General features: G+C 46.5%; 1 protein-coding gene across 3 annotated transcripts in view; it reads left to right on the forward strand.

The window, feature by feature from the left end:
• Positions 1-282: 282 nt before the first annotated feature.
• The window catches only part of LOC121841773 (hedgehog-interacting protein-like), a 44,470-nt gene continuing 21,710 nt past the window's right edge, over positions 283-23,042 (forward strand). For all 3 annotated transcript variants that reach the window (XR_006080751.1, XR_006080750.1, XM_042311818.1), the window contains exons 1-5: positions 283-1,676; positions 5,290-5,491; positions 16,298-16,449; positions 21,346-21,519; positions 22,035-22,178. Coding sequence is in view for 1 of the 3 variants with exons in the window: in XM_042311818.1 (XP_042167752.1) it covers positions 1,465-1,676; positions 5,290-5,491; positions 16,298-16,449; positions 21,346-21,519; positions 22,035-22,178 (884 nt within the window). In the remaining 2 variants the exon portion in view is untranslated. The remainder of the gene's footprint in view (positions 1,677-5,289; positions 5,492-16,297; positions 16,450-21,345; positions 21,520-22,034; positions 22,179-23,042) is intronic.

The following is a 23,042-nucleotide window of genomic DNA, read 5'->3' on the forward strand; positions in this document are numbered from 1 at the left end:
CCCCTCTGCATCTGAGGTCCTGGGGCCAGCATGGTTAAGATAACTGCAGGCACAAAGTAGGTGGGTGGCATAGGCCTGGGAGTGTTTGTGTGTGTGTGTGTGTGTTCTGTGTGTGTGTTTGATCTCCGTGTTGTATTTAGATGTTTAGTGGGATATCCTATCACCTCCAGTGGTAGTGTGGTCAGCCTTGTGGTCGGTGTGGGGGGGCCAGGATGGAGGGAGGGATGTGTGGGGGCCGGAGAGCGAGATGAAAGAGGGGAGAGACAGTCCTGTTTGTGTTTTTATCACTGCTGTGTTTGCTCTCCTCCTCCGCCCCTCTGAGGGTTGTGTTAAGGGTTGTGTTAAGGGAAACAATATTGGCACGGTTGTTTTTAGGTCACGGGCAGGTTTTAAGATACGCTGCTTGCTTGCGTTCTTTTCACCCTGTTCGTGGTTTTGCCCTGCTAGCACAATAAGAAAGGGGGGAGGGGGGTCCTAGAATCTTGGAATAATGTTGTGACTGTGGGTCTCTGAAGGTGGCCAATCAGGCGGGGTTGGGGCTGCTGTGTCTAATGAAGATATATTCCCAGATGACTTTGTGCCCCAGACCCTGGTGTTGAACCAACTTTAGCTGTAGTACAAGTAGCAGCTCCAAGAGAAATCAAGGTGGTCTTGGGAAATAACCGTGTGATGGGGACATTTTTGCTTTGAACTTCCCCAGAGCACAAGCAAGTAGTGGAACACAATCAATCAACATTTGGGAACATAATTTCTTGATTTGGGTTTTGAGGCAGACTCCCTCCTAAAAATGTGCAAAGTTAGTGTTTGGAAGACTGGGCTGTTAATTAAACATGGTCAGTTTTGAAATAGAGTTTCTCACATTTCACATGCTGTGCCTATATGCCTGCCGCTGGGCGAAAGCATCTAGGCTGTGGCCCAAATAGGTACTGGTCAAAAGTGGTGCACTATATAGGGAATAGGGTGCCATTTGGCACTGGCCCCTAACAAGTGCTTTAATTGTATGAGCATTTCAGCCTATGTTTTACTTAATATTCCAAATATCTGGAAAGCTATTAGGTATCCACAGCAGTCACCCACATGAGGTAGAGTTGCAAGGCATAGCAATAGGGGTCAAATAGCCATAGCACCAGGGGTCAAAGGATAAAGGTAAAGATGGATGGGGCCTCAGTGGTGCACTGCTGCAGAGTTGAAGACCTGAGGAGCAGTCTGAACAGCATATTCCTCACATTCTGCTCAGATCTAACCCAGTTGGCCTGTCTGGCCAAGCGTTTCTTTGCTTGTTCAGCCCAGGCCTAACCAGGATTTGGTTTGGCTCATTCAGCACAACTCTCAAAAACAACTGTATGAAGACTTAAGGAACTAAAGCTGCGTAAACATGAATTAAGGGCGACTAACTAGGAGGGGATTTAGCTTCAGCTCGCTGGTAAGTTGGATGATGTTGCATCATGGTTTGAACGAGGCGTGATGTCACTTGAATTGAATCGTCTTTCTCTGCCTGCGGGCCGTTGTCTGTGTCCATGGTATTTTTCAGAGCTGTTCCAAGCCGATGTGGATGAGTTCTGTCAATACTACGGACGGCGGGATGGAGGCCTGTGCTTCCCAGATTTCCACCGAAAGCAAACACGGGGACAGGACTCCAACTACTTGGGAGATGAGAAAGTCGAAGACATCAACAGGTTTGTAACGTTTCACTTTCAAAATCTCTTTTACTTGTATACGTTAGGAAGAGTGCATTTAAGGTATGCTTTTTAAATATTGAGTTCACCATCCAAAAAGGACGCTTTCAGTGAGTTGAGGAGAGAGAGGCCATAGTGTGTATCGTGGCATCTCCACACTCTGAACCCAGTGTGTCACTTTGACTGGCCACCACCACCGGTCTCACCCCAGGCGATATGTACTATGTACCAGGGTCATGGGAGACATGCCAATGCCAAGCCTGGATGACCTTACCCGTCACCCATCTCTCCAGTCATCAGCAAAGCCTGCCGTTTGTTCAGGGTGCATTGGGCCAGGCTTTGGCCACACAATGGAAATGCTTACCCTGCAGGCCAACCCTCCCTCACTGCTAGCTAGCAGCAGTACGTCATAGACAAACTTTCCCCTTTTTTTTGTCTGCTCCGGTGGAGAGAGAGCCTCTGAGCTCCCCGTCTCTGTCCCAAATGGCACCCTATTCCCTACGTAGTGCACTAGTCTTATGGGCCCTGGTGAAAAGTAGTACACCATATAGGGAATAGGGTGCCATTTGTGATGCAGACCCGTTTTAGCCCCCCTGACGCGAGCTGAGAGCGCTGCTGCTGGACATGTGACCAACTGACCGTCCTCCTATCTCGAGCCGGACCAGACCAGACCAGAGAAACTATGCTGATGCTGTCTGTCTATGATGTCTAGCTAAGTGCTGTCTGCATTCCTGGGGTTGATGGGGTTCTCCTCTAGTCGTTTCTAGTAATGACCCCTTGCTATGCTAAAGAGCACTGTAATTGTAATTGCACTGAACTCTAGGATGGATGGCCGGGATAGCCGAGGAGAGATATAGAGCTTCTGTTGGCAGCCGCTCATCTAAAGGGAATCTTGTTGAGCTGACTCTCCCCTTCTCATCTTCCGCCTGGGGCCGGCCAAGAGATGATGAGCAAGGAGAGAGGGCCAGGTTTTAACCACCGATGTCATCAAACATCGTAAGTCTTAATCAGACCTCCCACTTCAAAACTGGCCTGAGGGAGAGAGCAAGGCAGAGAGAGAGATAGAGAGAGCTAGGCAGCGAGAGAGAGAGTCAGAGGGAGAGATAGAGGGAGAGAGAGCCAGGGAGCGAGAGAGAGTGCCAGAGAGAAAGATAGAGAGAGAACCAGAGTGAGGGAGGGAGAGAGAGAGAGAGAGAGCCAGGGAGCGAAAGAGAGAGAGAGATAGAGATAGAGATAGAGATATGCGTCACGATTAGAGGTCGACCGATTATGATATTTCAACGCCAATACCGATACCGATTATTGGAGGACAAAAAAAGCCTATACTGATTAATCAGACAATTTTTTTGATTTATTTGTAATAATGACAATTACAACAATACTGAATGAACACTTATTTTAACTTAATATAATACATCAATAAAATCAATTTAGCATCAAATAAATAATGAAACATGTTCAATTTGGTTTAAATAATGCAAAAACAAAGTGTTGGAGAAGAAAATAAAAGTGCAATATGTGCCATGTAAAAAAGCTAACATTTAAGTTCCTTGCTCAGAACATGAGAACATATGAAAGTTGGTGGTTCCTTTTAACATGAGACTTCAATATTCCAAGGTAAGAGGTTTTAGGTTGTAGTTAATATAGTATTTATAGGACTATTTCTCTCTATACCATTTGTATTTCATATACCTTTGACTATTGGATGTTCTTATAGGCACTATAGTATTGCCAGTGTAACAGTATAGCTTCCGTCCTTCTCCTCGCCCCTACCTGGGCTCGAACCGGGAACACATCGACAACAGCCACACTCGAAGCAGCGTTACCCATCGCTCCACAAAAGCCGCGGCCGCTGCAGCGCAAGGGGAATAACTACTCCAAGTATCAGAGCGAGTGACGTTTGAAATGCTATTAGCGCACACCCAGCTAACTAGCTAGCCATTTCACATTTTGTAACACCAGCCATTAGGCTGATAGGCTTGAAGTCATAAACAGCGCTGTGCTTGTGAAGAGCTGCTGGCAAAACGCACGCAAGTGCGGTTTGAATTAATGATTACGAACCTGTTGCTGCTCAGTCAGACTGCTCTATCAAATCAGACTTAATTATAACATAATAACACACAGAAATACGAGCCTTTGGTCATTAATATGGTCGAATCGGGAAACTATCATTTCGAAAACAAAATGTTTATTATTTCAGTGAAATATTAAGTCTAAGTCTAAATATTCTTATTACATTGCACAACCTTCAATGTTATGTCATAATTACGTACAATTCTGGCAAATTAGCAATGAGCCAGGCAGCCCAAACTGTTGCATATAGCCTGACTCTGCGTGCATGGAACGCAAGAGAAATGACACAATTTCACCTGGTTAATATTGCCTGCTAACCTGGATTAGTAGTTATAACTAGTGATTATGATTGATTGTTTTTTATAAGATAGGTTTAATGCTAGCTAGCAACCTACCTTGGCTTCTACTACATTCGCGTAACAGACGGGCTCCTCATGGAGTGCAATGAGAGGCAGGTGGTTAGAGCGTTGGACTAGTTAACTGTAAGGTTGCAAGATTGTATCCCCTGAGCTGACAAGGTGAAAATCTGTCGTTCTGCCCCTGAACAAGGCAGTTAACCCACCGTTCCTAGGCCGTCATTGAAAATAAGAATGTGTTCTTAACTGACTTGCCTAGTTAAATAAAAAGGTATAAAAAATATATATATATTTTTAAAAATCGACCATTGCGATTAATCGGTTGACCTCTAGTCACGATGACAGCATAGCACCAGACAGGAAACTGAGATAACTGAACTGACACCCTTTTTCCTCCAATGAATATCCATCCTTCAGACTCAGACTCTCAATGGCAAATGTCTTGAAACAAGTGTGAGGAGCGAGAATCAGCGTCACCGCCTTCATGTGTTAGCTAGCCGTCGCGATGTTGTATAATGGAGTTCGAATGTTCTGTTTCCCACATCAAATGTGAACTGTGGTTTTACGCAACACTTGTTGCACAGCTGGAGACCCCTCATCCCCCATTTAGGCATTGCTCCACTAAATTCACCCGTGGAGTAACATATGTATGTGTGTGTGTGTGTGTGTGTGTGTGTGTGTGTGCCCAATGCACATGAATCAAAGTCACTGCCTATGGAAGTGTCTAAACTCTTACTCAACCCTTCCCATCGTGTCATGCTATTGCTTCACTCTTACTTTGTAAATCACTGGTATTAACTTACTGTCAAGTGAACTCAATCAGTGTATGTATATTGTGGGGGGGTATTTTGTTTTTCCTCTCTCTCTCTCTCTCTCTCTCTCTCTCTCTCTCTCTCTCTCTCTCTCTTTCTTTCTCTCTCTCTCTCTTTCTCTCTCTCTTTCTTTCTTTTCTCTCTCTCTCTCTCTCTCTCTCTCTCTCGCTCTCTCTTTCTCCTCCTCCCTCTCTCTCTCTCTCTCTCTCTCTCTCTCATGCTCTCTCACTCGCTCTCTACCTGTCTCTCACGCTCACTCTCTCTCTCTCTCTCGCTCTTTCTCCTTCTCTCCATCTCCCTCCTTCCTCTCCTCTCTCAACGGGATTATCCGTCGGGGATCCTTGACCTTTCGTTCCTACTCCGGCCGCCCAGGAAGCACAAGCACAACTGCTACTGTGCCCAGGTGGTGCTGAGTGGGCTGAGGCAGCCAGTAGCCGTGGTGCACTGTGGGGACGGATCCCAGCGCCTCTTTGTCCTGGAGAAGGAGGGCTTCGTCCGGGTGCTGACCCATAACATGGAGCTGCTGAAAGAGCCTTTCCTGGACATCCACAAGCTGGTGCAGACTGGACTCAAGGTCAGTGAGGAACACAACACGCATCCCTAATGACACCCTATTCTCTACATAGTGCACTACTTTTGACCAGGACCCATCGAGGCACCTGAACACTGCTCCAGACCCTAATTCACATATAAGCGATGGTACTTGTTCGACCTGTGTCTTCCCAATGTAAATGTAACTTAACACCAGTTTTAACACCAAAATGGTTAACTATCAATGTAGGGAGCAGACACAGAGGGAGAGTGACACTTTCTACTTCTAAGACCTACCTCTCTCGTCTGATAATTCTGACCAGCCAATTCCCCCCCTGGAGTCTGCTCGCCAGTCTAACACTTCATTAAACAATTAAACAAAACCATCAGCTATTTTTAATTGTCCCAACATGGCTAACTCACACGTTGTTATCTTTCAATGAGCTTAACACACACGTTGAGAACATTGCTAATGTGCTGCTAATTCGTATAAGGTGGATAAATGGCTTTTTAAGTGTTACTCTGTACTCTCCCCCACCAAGCTGTTTCCATACAGGTTAGCTCTGTACAATCCCACAAGATGAAAACGATCAGACTAACACGTCACTGGCCAATACTTTATTTTGATAAATGGTGTCGTATGATATGATTTCACACAGCAATAGCCCCTCTCACAACAGTGGAAGACCAGCTGTATCTGTCTTTTAGTGGTCAAGCCTGTCTGCACCATCTCTCTCTCTCTCTCTCTCTCTCTCTCTCTCTCTCCTTCTATTCTCTCTCTCTCTTTCCCTCTCTATTCTCTCTCTCTATCTCTCTCTCCTTCTATTCTCTCTCTCTTTCCCTCTCTATTCTCTCTCACTCTCTCCCTTGCTCTCTCTATCTCGCTCTCTATTCCCCCATTCCCCCTCTCTCTCCTTCTATTCTCTCTCTTTCCCTCTATTCTCTCGCTCTCTCTCCCTCCCTCTCTCTATTCCCCCTCTCCTTCTATTCTCTCTCTTTCCCTCTATTCTCGCTCTCCCTCCCTCTCTCTCTCCCTCCCTCTCTCTTTCCCTCTATTCTCTCGCTCTCTCTCCCTCCTCTCTCTATTCCCCTCTCCTTCTATTCTCTCTCTTTCCCTCTATTCTCGCTCTCCCTCCCTCTCTCTCTCCCTCCCTCTCTCTTTCCCTCTATTCTCTCGCTCTCTCTCCCTCCCTCTCTCTTTCCCTCTCCACCCTCGTTTGCTAAAGAAACATCTGGTGTCTGTCGAGACCGTTCTAATAACGAGGGGTCTAAGGAGATGAACTGTGTTCACGGTGCACAGACACACACACACCAGAAGTACTCGTCACCCGTCCCTCTCCGCTGCAGTTTCCTCGAGACAGGAAACCATTGGCATGTCTGGTACTTCTGAAAAGAATGAACACCTATCTGACATTTACTCACTCAGTCTGGTCTGTTCTGACCTCCCATCATCATGGAAATCTAACTTCCAGAGAACAGGGGAGGACAAGAGGAGAGAGGGGCCTGGAGCTGGGGCTCGGGTTGGCTGGCCTCCCCCCTCAAAGATATGTTATATACTGCCGTTTGGTTTGGAACCTTCTCCGGGAGAAGAGGGAGAAGAGGAGAGAGGGGCCTGGAGCTGGGGCTCGGGTTGGCTGGCCTCCCCCTCAAAGATATGTTATATACTGCCGTTTGGTTTGGAACCTTCTCCGGGAGAAGAGGGAGAAGAGGAGAGAGGAGCCTGGAGCTGGGGCTCGGGTTTGCTGGCCTCCCCCTCAAAGATATGTTATATACTGCCGTTTGGTTTGGAACCTTCTCCGAGAGAAGAGGGAGAAGAGGAGAGAGGGGCCTGGAGCTGGGGCTCGGGTTGGCTGGCCCTCCCCCTCAAAGATATGTTATACTGCCGTGTGGTTTGGAACCTTCTCCGAGAGAAGAGGGAGAAGAGGGAGAAGAGGAGAGAGGGGCCTGGAGCTGGGGCTCGGGTTGGCTGGCCTCCCCCTCAAAGATATGTTATACTGCCGTTTGGTTTGGAACCTTCTCCGAGAGAAGAGGGAAAAGAGGAGAGAGGGGCCTGGAGCTGGGGCTCGGGTTGGCTGGCCTCCCCCTCAAAGATATGTTATATACTGCCGTTTGGTTTGGAACCTTCTCCGAGAGAAGAGGGAAAAGAGGAGAGAGGGGCCTGGAGCTGGGGCTCGGGTTGGCTGGCCTCCCCCTCAAAGATATGTTATACTGCCGTGTGGTTTGGAACCTTCTCCGAGAGAAGAGGGAGAAGAGGGAGAAGAGGAGAGAGGAGCCTGGAGCTGGGGCTCGGGTTGGCTGGCCTCCCCCTCAAAGATATGTTATACTGCCGTGTGGTTTGGAACCTTCTCCGGGAGAAGAGGGAGAAGAGGAGAGAGGAGCCTGGAGCTGGGGCTCGGGTCGGCTGGCCTCCCCCTCAAAGATATGTTATACTGCTGTTTGGTTTGGAACCTTCTCCGAGAGAAGAGGGAGAAGAGTAGAGAGGAGCCTGGAGCTGGGGCTTGGGTTGGCTGGCCTCCCCCTCAAAGATATGTTATACTGCTGTTTGGTTTGGAACCTTCTCAGAGAGAAGAGGGAGAAGAGGAGAGAGGAGCCTGGAGCTGGGGCTCGGGTTGGCTGGCCCTCCCCCTCAAAGATATGTTATACTGCCGTGTGGTTTGGAACCTTCTCCGAGAGAAGAGGGAGAAGAGGGAGAAGAGGAGAGAGGAGCCTGGAGCTGGGGCTCGGGTTGGCTGGCCCTCCCCTCAAAGATATGTTATACTGCCGTGTGGTTTGGAACCTTCTCCGGGAGAAGAGGGAGAAGAGAAGAGCCTCCCCCTCAAAGATATGTTATATACTGCCGTTTGGGGCCTGGAGGGGCTGGGGCTCGGGTTGGCTGGCCCTCCCCCTCAAAGATATGTTATACTGCCGTGTGGTTTGGAACCTTCTCCGGGAGAAGAGGGAGAAGAGAAGAGAGGAGCCTGGAGCTGGGGCTCGGGTCGGCTGGCCTCCCCCTCAAAGATATGTTATATACTGCCGTTTGGTTTGGAACCTTCTCCGAGAGAAGAGGGAGAAGAGTAGAGAGGAGCCTGGAGCTGGGGCTCGGGTTGGCTGGCCTCCCCCTCAAAGATATGTTATACTGCCGTGTGGTTTGGAACCTTCTCCGAGAGAAGAGGGAGAAGAGAGAAGAGGAGAGAGGAGCCTGGAGCTGGGGCTCGGGTTGGCTGGCCTCCCCCTCAAAGATATGTTATACTGCCGTGTGGTTTGGAACCTTCTCCGAGAGAAGAGGGAGAAGAGGGAGAAGAGGAGAGAGGAGCCTGGAGCTGGGGCTCGGGTTGGCTGGCCTCCCCCTCAAAGATATGTTATACTGCCGTGTGGTTTGGAACCTTCTCCGAGAGAAGAGGGAGAAGAGAGAAGAGGAGAGAGGAGCCTGGAGCTGGGGCTCGGGTTGGCTGGCCCTCCCCCTCAAAGATATGTTATACTGCTGTTTGGTTTGGAACCTTCTCAGAGAGAAGAGGGAGAAGAGGGAGAAGAGGAGAGAGGAGCCTGGAGCTGGGGCTCGGGTTGGCTGGCCTCCCCCTCAAAGATATGTTATACTGCCGTGTGGTTTGGAACCTTCTCCGAGAGAAGAGGGAGAAGAGGGAGAAGAGGAGAGAGGAGCCTGGAGCTGGGGCTCGGGTTGGCTGGCCCTCCCCCTCAAAGATATGTTATACTGCTGTTTGGTTTGGAACCTTCTCAGAGAGAAGAGGGAGAAGAGGGAGAAGAGGAGAGAGGAGCCTGGAGCTGGGGCTTGGGTTGGCTGGCCTCCCCCTCAAAGATATGTTATACTGCCGTGTGGTTTGGAACCTTCTCCGGGAGAAGAGGGAGAAGAGGAGAGAGGAGCCTGGAGCTGGGGCTCGGGTCGGCTGGCCTCCCCCTCAAAGATATGTTATACTGCTGTTTGGTTTGGAACCTTCTCCGAGAGAAGAGGGAGAAGAGTAGAGAGGAGCCTGGAGCTGGGGCTTGGGTTGGCTGGCCTCCCCCTCAAAGATATGTTATACTGCTGTTTGGTTTGGAACCTTCTCAGAGAGAAGAGGGAGAAGGGTAGAGAGGAGCCTGGAGCTGGGGCTCGGGTTGGCTGGCCTCCCCCTCAAAGATATGTTATACTGCCGTGTGGTTTGGAACCTTCTCCGAGAGAAGAGGGAGAAGAGGGAGAAGAGGAGAGAGGAGCCTGGAGCTGGGGCTCGGGTTGGCTGGCCCTCCCCCTCAAAGATATGTTATATACTGCCGCTTGGTTTGGAACCTTCTCCGAGAGAAGAGGGAGAAGAGGAGAGAGGAGCCTGGAGCTGGGGCTCGGGTTGGCTGGCCCTCCCCCTCAAAGATATGTTATATACTGCCGTTTGGTTTGGAACCTTCTCCGAGAGAAGAGGGAGAAGAGTAGAGAGGAGCCTGGAGCTGGGGCTCGGGTTGGCTGGCCTCCCCCTCAAAGATATGTTATACTGCCGTGTGGTTTGGAACCTTCTCCGAGAGAAGAGGGAGAAGAGGGAGAAGAGGAGAGAGGAGCCTGGAGCTGGGGCTCGGGTTGGCTGGCCCTCCCCCTCAAAGATATGTTATACTGCCGTGTGGTTTGGAACCTTCTCCGAGAGAAGAGGGAGAAGAGGGAGAAGAGGAGAGAGGAGCCTGGAGCTGGGGCTCGGGTTGGCTGGCCTCCCCCCTCAAAGATATGTTATACTGCTGTTTGGTTTGGAACCTTCTCCGAGAGAAGAGGGAGAAGAGGGAGAAGAGGAGAGAGGAGCCTGGAGCTGGGGCTCGGGTTGGCTGGCCTCCCCCCTCAAAGATATGTTATACTGCCGTGTGGTTTGGAACCTTCTCCGAGAGAAGAGGGAGAAGAGAGAAGAGGAGCAGCACACCCACGAGAGCGAATCAAGAAGAAATTCAATCATCACCGCCCGCCCTCCCGCTCCTCCGTAGCTTTGTGTTGGCAGAGCCTCTGGGCAACAGTTGAATAGGAAGTCGTCATTTTCTTTATCGACGTCGTCTTGGAAGCCGGGGAGCGGATTGGTGTAGTGGAGCAGTATTCCATGTAGGCATCATTTCAACCTCAGTAGTGTGCACCATAGACATGCAGCGTCAGGTCCAGTGCCAGTAGTTGGAAACATCATCTTTATAGCTGTGTAGGATTGTTAGCTTTTGAAATGGCCTATAATTTACCATGTAATTTCAGGTTCAGTTTCACCTGCTAGGACCTGTTAATGCTATCGTAGCTCTTACCAGGTCTTACCACATAACTTTACATGGAGACATCCACTTCTGCCACTGACGGTTAGCTATGTGTCACAGACAGGTTTGGGGTCAATTCCATTTAAATTCTAGACAATTCAGGAAGTACAATGACATTCCAATTCTCTTCAACGCTTTTCAATGAAGAACATTTGGAAATGGAATTGTAATTTGTTTTTTCTTTTCTGAATTGACTGGAATTGAAATGGAATTGACCCCAGCCCTGCTCACAGACAGTTACATCTAGAGCTGTCTCAGAGAAGGAGTACTGATCTGGGATTATTTTTCCTCCTGTCCATGTAATCAAGGTCATTGTGTGAGCTAAAAGGCAACTCTTAATACATATGGCCCCTGATGACGTTTATCTGTATCCAAGGCGAAAGCTGAAGTTTTTGAATTTGAGAGTGAACTGATAGTGTCCAGAGATAGGGAAATGGGGAAGAGGAGGAGGAGGGGGCACACTTTTTGGACAGGAAGTTTATCTATCACGCATGCCTCCCACCGTTCCTTTAGAAAGAGGACAGCGGAGATTACAGGGAGTGAAGCGGACCCCAGCGAATGGACATGCAAACAGGCCCACATGGAACCCAGGACGACCCTCCTGCTGTCTTATCATTAAACCTAACTGCTAGCGGATAAAACAATCATTATGACAATTAAAGAGTGACTTGAGACCCGGCAGGCCGGCCGGTAGGCCCCCCAGAGTCCTATTCTGTGATGTTGGCTGTTGGCTGCTACAAGACTCCGCACGGGGCCCCAGCACCAGGGGACCAGGGGGGCTACTAGGGGGCTTCCAGAGGGGGCTACCAGGGGGCTTCCAGAGGGGGCTACCAGGGGGCTGAGGTGTTTACTCACTGCATCAACAGGACATAGTTCCCTCTATACAGATAGAACACCCAGGAGCCTCAGGGGAAGTGGGAGATGAGAAGGGGGGCTGGAGTGAGACTCACTGAGAGGGGAAGATAAGGGTTTATCATTGCCCTGACTCCCCTAGCTGCCACATGCTTTGATTGTAATGTTCTGTGGTTCCTTCTGCCGGCCCGGCCGACCCCCCCGACAATTAAGATGACCCGCTCAGACACAATGCTGCCAGAGGGAGGGAGCAAGGGAGGCTCTCCTTCTCTCTTCGTTGCACCGTGGGTGTTCCCCGACACCCAATCTCCCCTTCCCCTCCTGTCTTTACTTGATTGTGTGTAACGCACTTGCTGGCGTCCTCTTCCCGGTAGGGGCGCGGACGCGCAATAAAATATATTCACTGTGAGACAAATATCTCATACTGTGTTCTTGTGCTCTGTCACACTGCATCTACAGCTGTTGGGCTAACTCAGCCAGAGACAGTAGAGGTTCCTCTCAGACTGTCAGGCTAACTCAACCAGAGAGAGCAGAGGTTCCTCTCAGACTGTCAGGCTAACTCAGCCAGAGACAGTAGAGGTTCCTCTCAGACTGTCAGACTAACTCAGCCAGAGAGAGCAGAGGTTCCTCTCAGACTGTCAGGCTAACTCAACCAGAGAGAGCAGAGGTTCCTCTCAGACTGTCAGGCTAACTCAGCCAGAGACAGTAGAGGTTCCTCTCAGACTGTCAGGCTAACTCAACCAGAGAGAGCAGAGGTTCCTCTCAGACTGTCAGGCTAACTCAGCCAGGACAGTAACTCTAACTCAGCCAGAGAGAGCAGAGGTTCCTCTCAGACTGTCAGGCTAACTCAACCAGAGAGAGCAGAGGTTCCTCTCAGACTGTCAGGCTAACTCAGCCAGAGAGAGCAGAGGTTCCTCTCAGACTGTCAGGCTAACTCAGCCAGAGAGAGCAGAGGTTCCTCTCAGACTGTCAGGCTAACTCAACCAGCGAGAACAGAGGTTCCTCTCAGACTGTCAGGCTAACTCAACCAGAGAGAGTAGAGGTTCCTCTCAGACTGTCGGAGATAAGTGCCCTGCGGATGATCAATTAGCTCTTACTCCTACTGTTGACTCCCTCTGAGAACTGAAGCGCTGATGCTGAAGGAGGGGGGGCAGCAATGTTAATCTTACTGTTATCCTATTTATGTAATGGGAAGAGGAACATACGCTGGAATACGTCAAAAGAAAGTTCAGTGAAAGTCGTAGTTCATCAAGATGGAGTCGTAGACCCAAAACATTACTCTGTTGGCCGACGTGTCGTGTGATACAGGAAATTGCCTGGCTGCCTCCTCCATTATAAAAGTGGTTTTGCATCCAATCTGATTTGACTGGGTGGTTTGGTCTCTTTAGTTTTTCCTCCTCTTTCCCTTCGTTATGAGACTGAGTGATCTCTGGTCTAAGCTCTGACCTTGTCATAGGATTAATGTGTGTTAACAGGTGGGGGGGGTTGACTTGGCTCCCTGATTTCATTGTGCTGGAGTAACCAGTGGGAGGTGGGGGCTGAATGAGTGTGAACATTTCAGATTGCCTTTGAGGTAAAAGGGACTGCATTGTTTTTCTCCAATCAGCTCTCCTCGTAGTGGAATGTATTTTTGTGAGGATTGCCAGAGCCAATGAGGATCAAAAGGCGCTGGGCTAACAATGCAGGGAGCCAAACCATGCATCATGGAACAGAAAGGCAGCTGCCTGGCGGGATTGGAAACGGTAGCCACTCACTATTCTCCGCTCCCTGCTCCGGCTCCCGTTCCACAGTTCTATGGAATGCTGCTGATGTTCTGGTGAGAACTCCAACTCTGCCTCGCCTGGCTCTTGACACCAAAAACAACGGCCAAAAACGGAAGAACAATGTCCGGCCTACGCTGTGAATCTGGAGGCGGGTGTTGGTGGAGCATCAACAGACAGACAGACAGACACAGCCCCATGAGATTCCACCAGAGCCCACTACCACACTGGGAGGAAGAATGATGGTGGTCGTAAAAAAGGAGGGAGAAGGAGAAGAGCAGTTTAAGGAGAAAAGGAGGGAAGCTTGTTTTCAAGTCAAGGCGTTGAAGTGATTTGTGGAGGGCCTGATAGAGGTGTCACAATGACATCATCGATGGCCATTGTCCCCCCCCCCTGCTACGAGGCTTTGTTCTCCCATGACAAGAAAAGGGGGTGGTCAGAGGACCTGTAGGAGGCTAGTGGGAGGAGCTATAGGAGGATGGGCTCATTGTACTGGCTGGAATGGAATTAATGGAACAGTATCAAACAGATCAAACATATAGAAACCCCGTTTGACTACGTTTCATTGATTCCATTCCAGCTATTACAATGAGCCCGTCCTCCTATAGCTCCTCCTACCAGCCTCCACTGCAGTACACCCAGTACCTCTCCTCTAAATAACCCCGCACAGTAGAGCTGGAAGATAGTGAAACCTCACTTTGTTTATATTTTAACTGGAACTAATACTCAACACACGAACACTTCAAATGAGCTCTTTTGTCTATCACTTGGAGCAGAGCTGCCTACTTACGTTGTCAACAATATGTCTGCTGTAGCTTTGGCAGTAATTTGATAGCGATCCATCTGCCAAGGTATTTTTTCTCTTCTCCTAATCAGGAGTTAAGATTGAATTGGGATGTGTTCCAAATGGCACCCTATTCCCTATATGGCTTGGGCCAAAAGTAGTGCGCTTATGTAGGGAATAGGGTGCCATTTGGAACTCAGGCCTAGTTTCCAAGTGTTTGTTTTTTATGGCCTGGTGTTAGCGCTGCTGCCGTCCGTATGCCTTCTGGTTATGACGAGCAGTCATTAGCGAGAGAGCTAATATTTCAGCCCATTTACCGCCTCTGTGTTTTAGTGGTCTTTTAGCTGAAGATCAAACGGCTCCTTCCTTTTGGAATTCTTGTCTTGACCCGCTCCTTCCCAGTGTTTATGGGGGGAATTCGGGTCACTGCATCCCAAATCTGACATATGGGTCAATCATTTTAAGGTGAGGGACGGGAATGGTTGTCTGTGGCAAACTAGAATCATGTCCCACTCATTACTGTCAATGTGCAGTTTATTGGACTCACTACCAACCCCACATAAATCCTGTTATTTTGAGCACACGGAATTTACATTGAGTAGTTCTCGTAAATTCTTGTGAAGAGGAACTCTTATTTATTCGTCAACGTTCGCATTTTTTAATCTTAACGGTGGTATTGAAAGGACCCCGGTGTCTGATCACTGTAGGCCTAGCTCATACAGAACAGGGCTGACGACACGGACATCACATTCCATTGGAATGTTTGACTGGGTTCTGCCCTTCGCCGTCCAAACAGTTTCTGGGGGATCCAGTACACTTTAACCAATTTATGATCTGTGTTGCTTGGCCTGTGACCCGGGACTACACCTCTGCTAATGCCTCCACACTGTAGGCCTAACACAAAGGCCAGACCTCCTCGCTCTCTTTGCCTAAATTCCTTTTTAAATATTTTGAGAGGGAATTCCAAGAGGTTGACGCAGGAAGATCGGCATTGATTCTGGCTGATGTTGATGCTGCTGCTGGTTCGCCTCCTTCAGTGAGGTAGCCATTCTAGGGGGTTTTGAGGTCGATTTTTTTGCATCCACGCCAGCCAGCATCAATGCTTCTGTTATTGAGGGAGAAATGGGGCTTGAGCTGTTTTGGAGAGGGGGGGTCAACAACATACGGCCAAAAATGTAAGGGGGCACGTTTTAAACATTGTTAACACCTAAGCCTGGCATTCTGTTAATTCTTTTGTTAAGAGAGGGAGAGAGAGAAACACAAAGGCCTGATTGCATTGCCTAGGGACTGAAACGCTATAGCTGCTTATTACAGCTAACTATGATGGGAGGACCACCAGAGTTGTGACTGATGTAGCTGCCTCTGGGGTGAGACAAAGGTTTACGTATTACACAAGCAATTTAGATGGTTTCTAAACATGTTGCCAAGACACTGGGTGCTGGCAGCCCTGTCCTTGTTTAGGTTCTCTTCCCCCCTCCATCCACCTCCTTCCCCCCTTTCTCTTCCCCCCTCCATCTTTATCCTCAAATTTTGCATGGTGCAGGGGGGGGGGGGAAGAGGACTGAAGGACTCTGCACTTTTGTGTTCTCTATGAACTACGAGTGAGCTAATAAATTCTTTCAGCCACTCAGCATAGCATTCACGGATATCCCCCAAAGATTACACACACAAATCACCGGACAATGGAGGCCGCCGGGATGGCCTGGGCGCCGCAGGGGCCCCGAGGACAAGCTGGAGAGAGAGAGAGAGAGAGAGGGCTGGGCTGGGGTGGGGTGGGCTGGAGGGGGATCGAGGGGGAGCACTGGCTGGAGTCAAATGTTTTATAATGGTTTGTAATGCAGTAGTCAATGAGGGCGGTAGTGGAGGTACAGTATGTAGGGAGGACAGAAGAGGGGTATTCGGTTGGGAGGGGGGCACTGGGTATCTACAGAGACCAAGATGGAAGGAGACAGAGAGAGAGAAGGAAATATAGTGAGAAAAGTAGAGAGAAAGAGACAATGTGGAGGGTGATTAGCTGTGGGTTATGGGTTGGCTTTGACTTTAGTTACTACAGCACAAGCAGCAGAAAGAAAGAAAGAAAGAAAGAAAGAAAGAAAGAAAGAAAGAAAGAAAGAGAGAAAGAAAGAAAGAAAGAAAGAAAGAAAGAAAGAAAGAAAGAAAGAAAAAGTAGGGACATAATTAACTTGTTGGTCCCTTTGTGTTTGTCCTCTGACTGCAGGCAGGAGATGAAAGGGGTCTGCTAGGTCTCACATTCCACCCCAATTACAAGAAGAATGGCAAGCTGTACGTCTCCTACACCACCAACCAGGAGCGCTGGGCCATCGGACCGCACGACCACATTCTGCGTGTAGTCGAGTACACCGTCTCCAGGTAACTAGTGGAGAAACCCATGCCAAACATCGACCATTTACGGTTCAACCACTGATAGTACAGAAACGTCCTGCGTGTGGTCGAGTACACCGTCTCCAGGTCAAATCTGTGAAATTACATTGAACCAACGTTGAATAAACGTTGAATTGACATCTATGTCCTGTGGGCACCGTCTCCAGGTAAAATGGCAGAAACCAAACCAAACCACCCCCTAGATACATTCATTGACCGCACATGGTTCAACCAATGATGATGCAGAAACAAGCAAAGCCTAAATAAGATGGATTTCATTGTCGAAATTCCTGAGATAAATGTTTGCAGGTATAAAGTAGGGCTGGGAATTGCCAGGGACCTCACGATACGATATTATCATGATACTTTGGTGCCGATATGATATGTATTGCGATTCTAATGATTCTATATGTATTGCGATTCGCACTGTAATTTTGTTGCAATATTATTCAATGTTTCAAACAGTGAGAGCCATGAGAAAACATGTTTTGTTCAGTCTTGAAAATAAAAGTACTGAGAACATATTGGCTCCCTATTTAAAAAGAACATGGAGAACAAGCTATGAGGGAAAATACTGGAGTTTTGGAGCAGGTACAGTCAACTAGTGAACAAATAATATTGCAATATTGCCAAAACAATACGATATATCGTCAAAAATAATATATGTAACATAACAATTCTTTCCCCATCACTAGTATAAAGTACATGTAACGGTTTTCTAGTGGTGATGAAGGAGAGTCGGACCAAACTGCAGCGTGTCGATTGCGATCCATATTTAATAAACAAAACGTAAACACGACTAAACACTAAACACGACTAAACACTAAACACTACAAAACAATAAACGTAATGAAAACCGAAAACAGCCTATCTAGTGCAAACTAACAGAGAGTACAAGTAAGACACTAAGGACAATCACCCACGACAAACTCAAAGAATATGGCTGCCTAAATATGGTTCCCAATCAGAGACAACGATAAGCACCTGCCTCTGATTGAGAACCACTCCAGACAGCCATAGACCTTGCTAGACAACCCACTAAGCTACAATCCCAATACCACCACCAAAACCCCAAGACAAACACACCACAATACAAAAACCCCATGCCACACCCTGGCCTGACCAAATACATAAAGATAAACACAAAATACTTTGACCAGGGCGTGACAGTACAGTTGATGAACAGGAAATGTTTATTTTCTAGTGAGTTTTGAATGGAGCCCGTGCCGGCTCGCTGCCAAGTCAAGTCCTGCACAGTGAAACGTGTTTTCTGACGGCAACAGCTTTTGCTTTTATTGAAAACTGTAATGGCGGTGTATAATTCTACAACGCCGCTAAAGACAACTGTAGATGTTTGTGGCTCTGCAGGTGATATACCAGAGCTCCGTTGCACAACAAGCTGTGATTAACAAATTAAACTTCTCGTAACTATACTAGTTAAAGTATTCTGTTTTTATTGTCATAATCACTGTTGTATGGCTCGGTTTAAAGACTTCATTTTTCAAGCTGTTATAATCTTGGAGGTGCTGGCGTTCTGAGGAGGAGCCATGGCGTTGGTATTTGTATGTCACTCAGTGTGAAATAGTCAATCTCTTCCCGGCAGAGCAACGACCCTGAAGGAAAATAATAAGAACCTCTCTGTCTAAATACCCTGCCCAAAATAACACATCATTAAACATTTTGTGGCTGTTAATATATTTCTCTGGACTTGGAAAGTCATCACTTTATGCGTTTGAGTTACAGCTTTGAGTTGAGATTCACCCCAACATCGTAATAACGTCCTAACTCTGAGCTTTAATGAAGCGTCAAATCTAAAACCCAATGTCTCCAGACAACAAGCTCATTAAACACTCTTCTCGTTGGCGTGTTGTCGGTGAGTTCGCTTGTTTTTACATGTCAGAATTTTCTCCTGCAGTGGTATCATCTTACTCACGTACATAATTGTTCTTTTTCCATCCATGCATTACATGAGCACCTCTCTGTTTAATCAGGACATCCTTTAAATATACGTCTCAAACGTTCTTTACCTTTTGTCTCAATATGTGTCGTAGGCCCCAATAGTGTCAACATATGTTTAGGGCTCATTTTGGTTAATGCAGGGGTGTGTTAGGGCTTGGTTGGAGAAAAAGCATGCACACACTATGACCCCTAAGACTGTCCACCCTTGGTATGGAATGTATTGAAGCGTCACGCCAGCCTCTGACAATACACTCTAGGTTCCTCATAGAGATATGAAACAATACACTCTAGGTTCCTCATAGAGATATGAAACAATACACTCTAGGTTCCTCATAGAGATATAAAACAATACACTCTAGGTTCCTCATAGAGATATGAAACAATACACTCTAGGTTCCTCTCATAGAGATATAAAACAATACACTCTAGGTTCCTCTCATAGAGATATGAAACAATACACTCTAGGTTCCTCTCATAGAGATATGAAACAATACACTCTAGGTTCCTCTCATAGACATATAAAACAATACACTCTAGGTTCCTCATAGAGATATAAAACAATACACTCTAGGTTCCTCTCATAGAGATATAAAACTATACCCTCTAGGTTCCTCTCATAGAGATATAAAACAATACACTCTAGGTTCCTCATAGAGATATGAAACAATACACTCTAGGTTCCTCTCATAGAGATATAAAACAATACACTCTAGGTTCCTCATAGAGATATGAAACAATACACTCTAGGTTCCTCTCATAGAGATATAAAACTATGCCCTCTAGGTTCCTCATAGAGATATGAAACAATACACTCTAGGTTCCTCTCATAGAGATATAAAACTATGCCCTCTAGGTTCCTCTCATAGAGATATAAAACAATACACTCTAGGTTCCTCTCATAGAGATATAAAACTATACCCGCTAGGTTCCTCTCATAGAGATATGAAACAATACACTCTAGGTTCCTCTCATAGAGATATAAAACAATACACTCTAGGTTCCTCTCATAGAGATATAAAACAATACCCTCTAGGTTCCTCTCATAGAGATATAAAACAATACACTCTAGGTTCCTCTCATAGAGATATAAAACTATACCCTCTAGGTTCCTCTCATAGAGATATAAAACAATACACTCTAGGTTCCTCATAGAGATATGAAACAATACACTCTAGGTTCCTCTCATAGAGATATAAAACAATACACTCTAGGTTCCTCATAGAGATATGAAACAATACACTCTAGGTTCCTCTCGTAGAGATATGAAACAATACACTCTAGGTTCCTCTCATAGAGATATAAATCTATACCCGCTAGGTTCCTCATAGAGATATGAAACAATACACTCTAGGTTCCTCTCATAGAGATATAAAACTATACCCGCTAGGTTCCTCTCATAGAGATATGAAACAATACACTCTAGGTTCCTCTCATAGAGATATAAAACTATACCCGCTAGGTTCCTCTCATAGAGATATGAAACAATACACTCTAGGTTCCTCTCATAGAGATATAAAACTATACCCGCTAGGTTCCTCATAGAGATATGAAACAATACACTCTAGGTTCCTCTCATAGAGATATAAAACTATACCCTCTAGGTTCCTCTCATAGAGATATAAAACAATACACTCTAGGTTCCTCTCATAGAGATATAAAACAATACACTCTAGGTTCCTCTCATAGAGATATAAAACAATAAACAATACACTCTAGGTTCCTCTCATAGAGATATAAAACAATACACTCTAGGTTCCTCATAGAGATATGAAACAATACACTCTAGGTTCCTCTCATAGAGATATAAAACAATACACTCTAGGTTCCTAGGTTCCTCATAGAGATATGAAACAATACACTCTAGGTTCCTCTCATAGAGATATAAAACTATAGAGGTTCCTCTCATAGAGATATGAAACAATACACTCTAGGTTCCTCTCATAGAGATATAAAACTATACACTCTAGGTTCCTCTCATAGAGATATGAAACAATACACTCTAGGTTCCTAGGTTCCTCATAGAGATATGAAACAATACACTCTAGGTTCCTCTCATAGAGATATAAAACTATACCCTCTAGGTTCCTCTCATAGAGATATGAAACAATACACTCTAGGTTCCTCTCATAGAGATATAAAACAATACACTCTAGGTTCCTCTCATAGAGATATGAAACAATACACTCTAGGTTCCTCTCATAGAGATATGAAACAATACACTCTAGGTTCCTCTCATAGAGATATGAAACAATACACTCTAGGTTCCTCTCATAGAGATATAAAACAATACACTCTAGGTTCCTCTCATAGAGATATGAAACAATACACTCTAGGTTCCACTCATAGAGATATGAAACAATACACTCTAGGTTCCTCTCATAGAGATATGAAACAATACACTCTAGGTTCCTCATAGAGATATGAAACAATACACTCTAGGTTCCTCTCATAGAGATATAAAACAATACACTCTAGGTTCCTCACAGATATATAAAACAATACACTCTAGGTTCCTCTCATAGAGATAAAAAACAATACACTCTAGGTTCCTCTCATAGAGATATGAAACAATACACTCTAGGTTCCTCTCATAGAGATATGAAACAATACACTCTAGGTTCCTCACAGATATATAAAACAATACACTCTAGGTTCCTCACAGAGATATAAAACAATACACTCTAGGTTCCTCACAGATATATAAAACTATACACTCTAGGTTCCTCACAGAGTTATAAAACAATACACTCTAGGTTCCTCACAGAGTTATAAAACAATACACTCGAGGTTCCTCTCATAGAGATAAAAAACAATACACTCTAGGTTCCTCACAGAGTTATAAAACAATACACTCGAGGTTCCTCTCATAGAGATAAAAAACAATGCATTTGATCGAACACTTTTCGTTTTAATTTTGTTGATCAGGAAAAACCCCAACATGGTGGACAGTAGGACCACGCGGATGCTGATAGAAGTGGCAGAGCTGCACAGGAAGCACCTGGGAGGACAGCTGCTGTTTGGCCCTGACGGCCTGCTGCACATCGTCCTGGGAGACGGCATGATCACCCTGGACGACATGGAGGAGATGGACGGCCTCAGGTGAAACCCAGGGGTCAGGGGGTCAAAGCTCAAGGGCAAGATGTCGGCTATTTGGGGATTAGTCTGTGGGGATCATTCTGTCAGAATCTTTAGTATGTGTATCTTTCTATGGGTATCTTTCTATGGGTATCTTTCAATGGCCATCTTTATATGGGTATCTTTCTATGGCCATCTTACTATGGGAATCTTTCTATGGCCATCTTTCTATGGGTATCTGTCTATGGGAGTCTTTCTATGGACATCTTTCTATGGGTATCTGTCTATGGGAGTCTTTCTATGGACATCTTTCTATGGGTATCTGTCTATGGGAGTCTTTCTATGGACATCTTTCTGCTGGTATTTTTTAGGCCACTGTAGGCCATTTCCCAAAAACTTAAAGGACAGTAATACTTCTAACATTTGGCAAGATGAAGCAATATGGCAGCAGTAAACCAAGACAGTAGCTACAGTTTTTCTACTTCCAACACTTTCCTCCCAACTAACCAGTTGTCCTTTCTTGTGTGTGCTGTCTGCAGTGATTTCACAGGGTCTGTGTTGAGGGTGGATGTGGACACAGACTGCTGCACGGCTCCCTACTCCATACCCAGGAACAACCCCTACTTCAACAGCACCAACCAGCCACCAGAAATATTTGCCCATGGACTGCATGACCCAGGCAGGTGAGTGAAATGCTCCATGGCCATACCTGATACCTGTACCCACCCAGAGAATCCCCCCAATACCTCACATACCTGATACCTGTACCCACCCAGAGAATCCCACCAATACTTTGCATACCTGATACCTGTACCCACCCAGAGAATCCCACCAATACTTTCACATACCTGATACCTGTACCCACCAAGAGAATCCCCCAATACTCACATACCTGATACCTGTACCCACCAGAGAATCCCCCAATACTTCACATACCTGATACCTGTACCCACCAAGAGAATCCCCCAATACTTCACATACCTGATACCTGTCCCCCACCCAGAGAATCCCACCAATAATCCCATACCTGATACCTGTACCCACCCCCAAGATAATCCCCCAATACCTCACATACCTGATACCTGTACCCACCCAGAGAATCCCACCAATACTTTGCATACCTGATACCTGTACCCACCCAGAGAATCCCACCAATACGTCGCATACCTGATACCTGTACCCACCCAGAGAATCCCACCAATACTTCACAATACCTGATACCTGTACCCACCCAGAGAATCCCCCAATACTTCACTATGGTGTGTGTGTATCTTCTCATATATTAATATTAGTATATAGTATGTCATTTTTAATTGTGAGTGACTGTTGCACCTATTCCTATTCTAGTTTGCATCTTCTCAACCATGGACATGATCAGATCACTCAGTGTGTTACTGCCTCGGTTGTTCTGTGTCTTCACATGGTAAAAGGTTGATCATGGATTGACTGTACTAGGCTATGAGTTTCATTAGAACGTGTTCATCAATCTTACTGAGTTGTAGCTGGGTGTGTGAGATATGCAGCTATTGATTTACATTATCCCCGTT

This window comes from Oncorhynchus tshawytscha, linkage group LG34 (assembly GCF_018296145.1).
Source record: "Oncorhynchus tshawytscha isolate Ot180627B linkage group LG34, Otsh_v2.0, whole genome shotgun sequence".
Classification (NCBI taxonomy): Eukaryota; Metazoa; Chordata; class Actinopteri; order Salmoniformes; family Salmonidae; genus Oncorhynchus; species Oncorhynchus tshawytscha.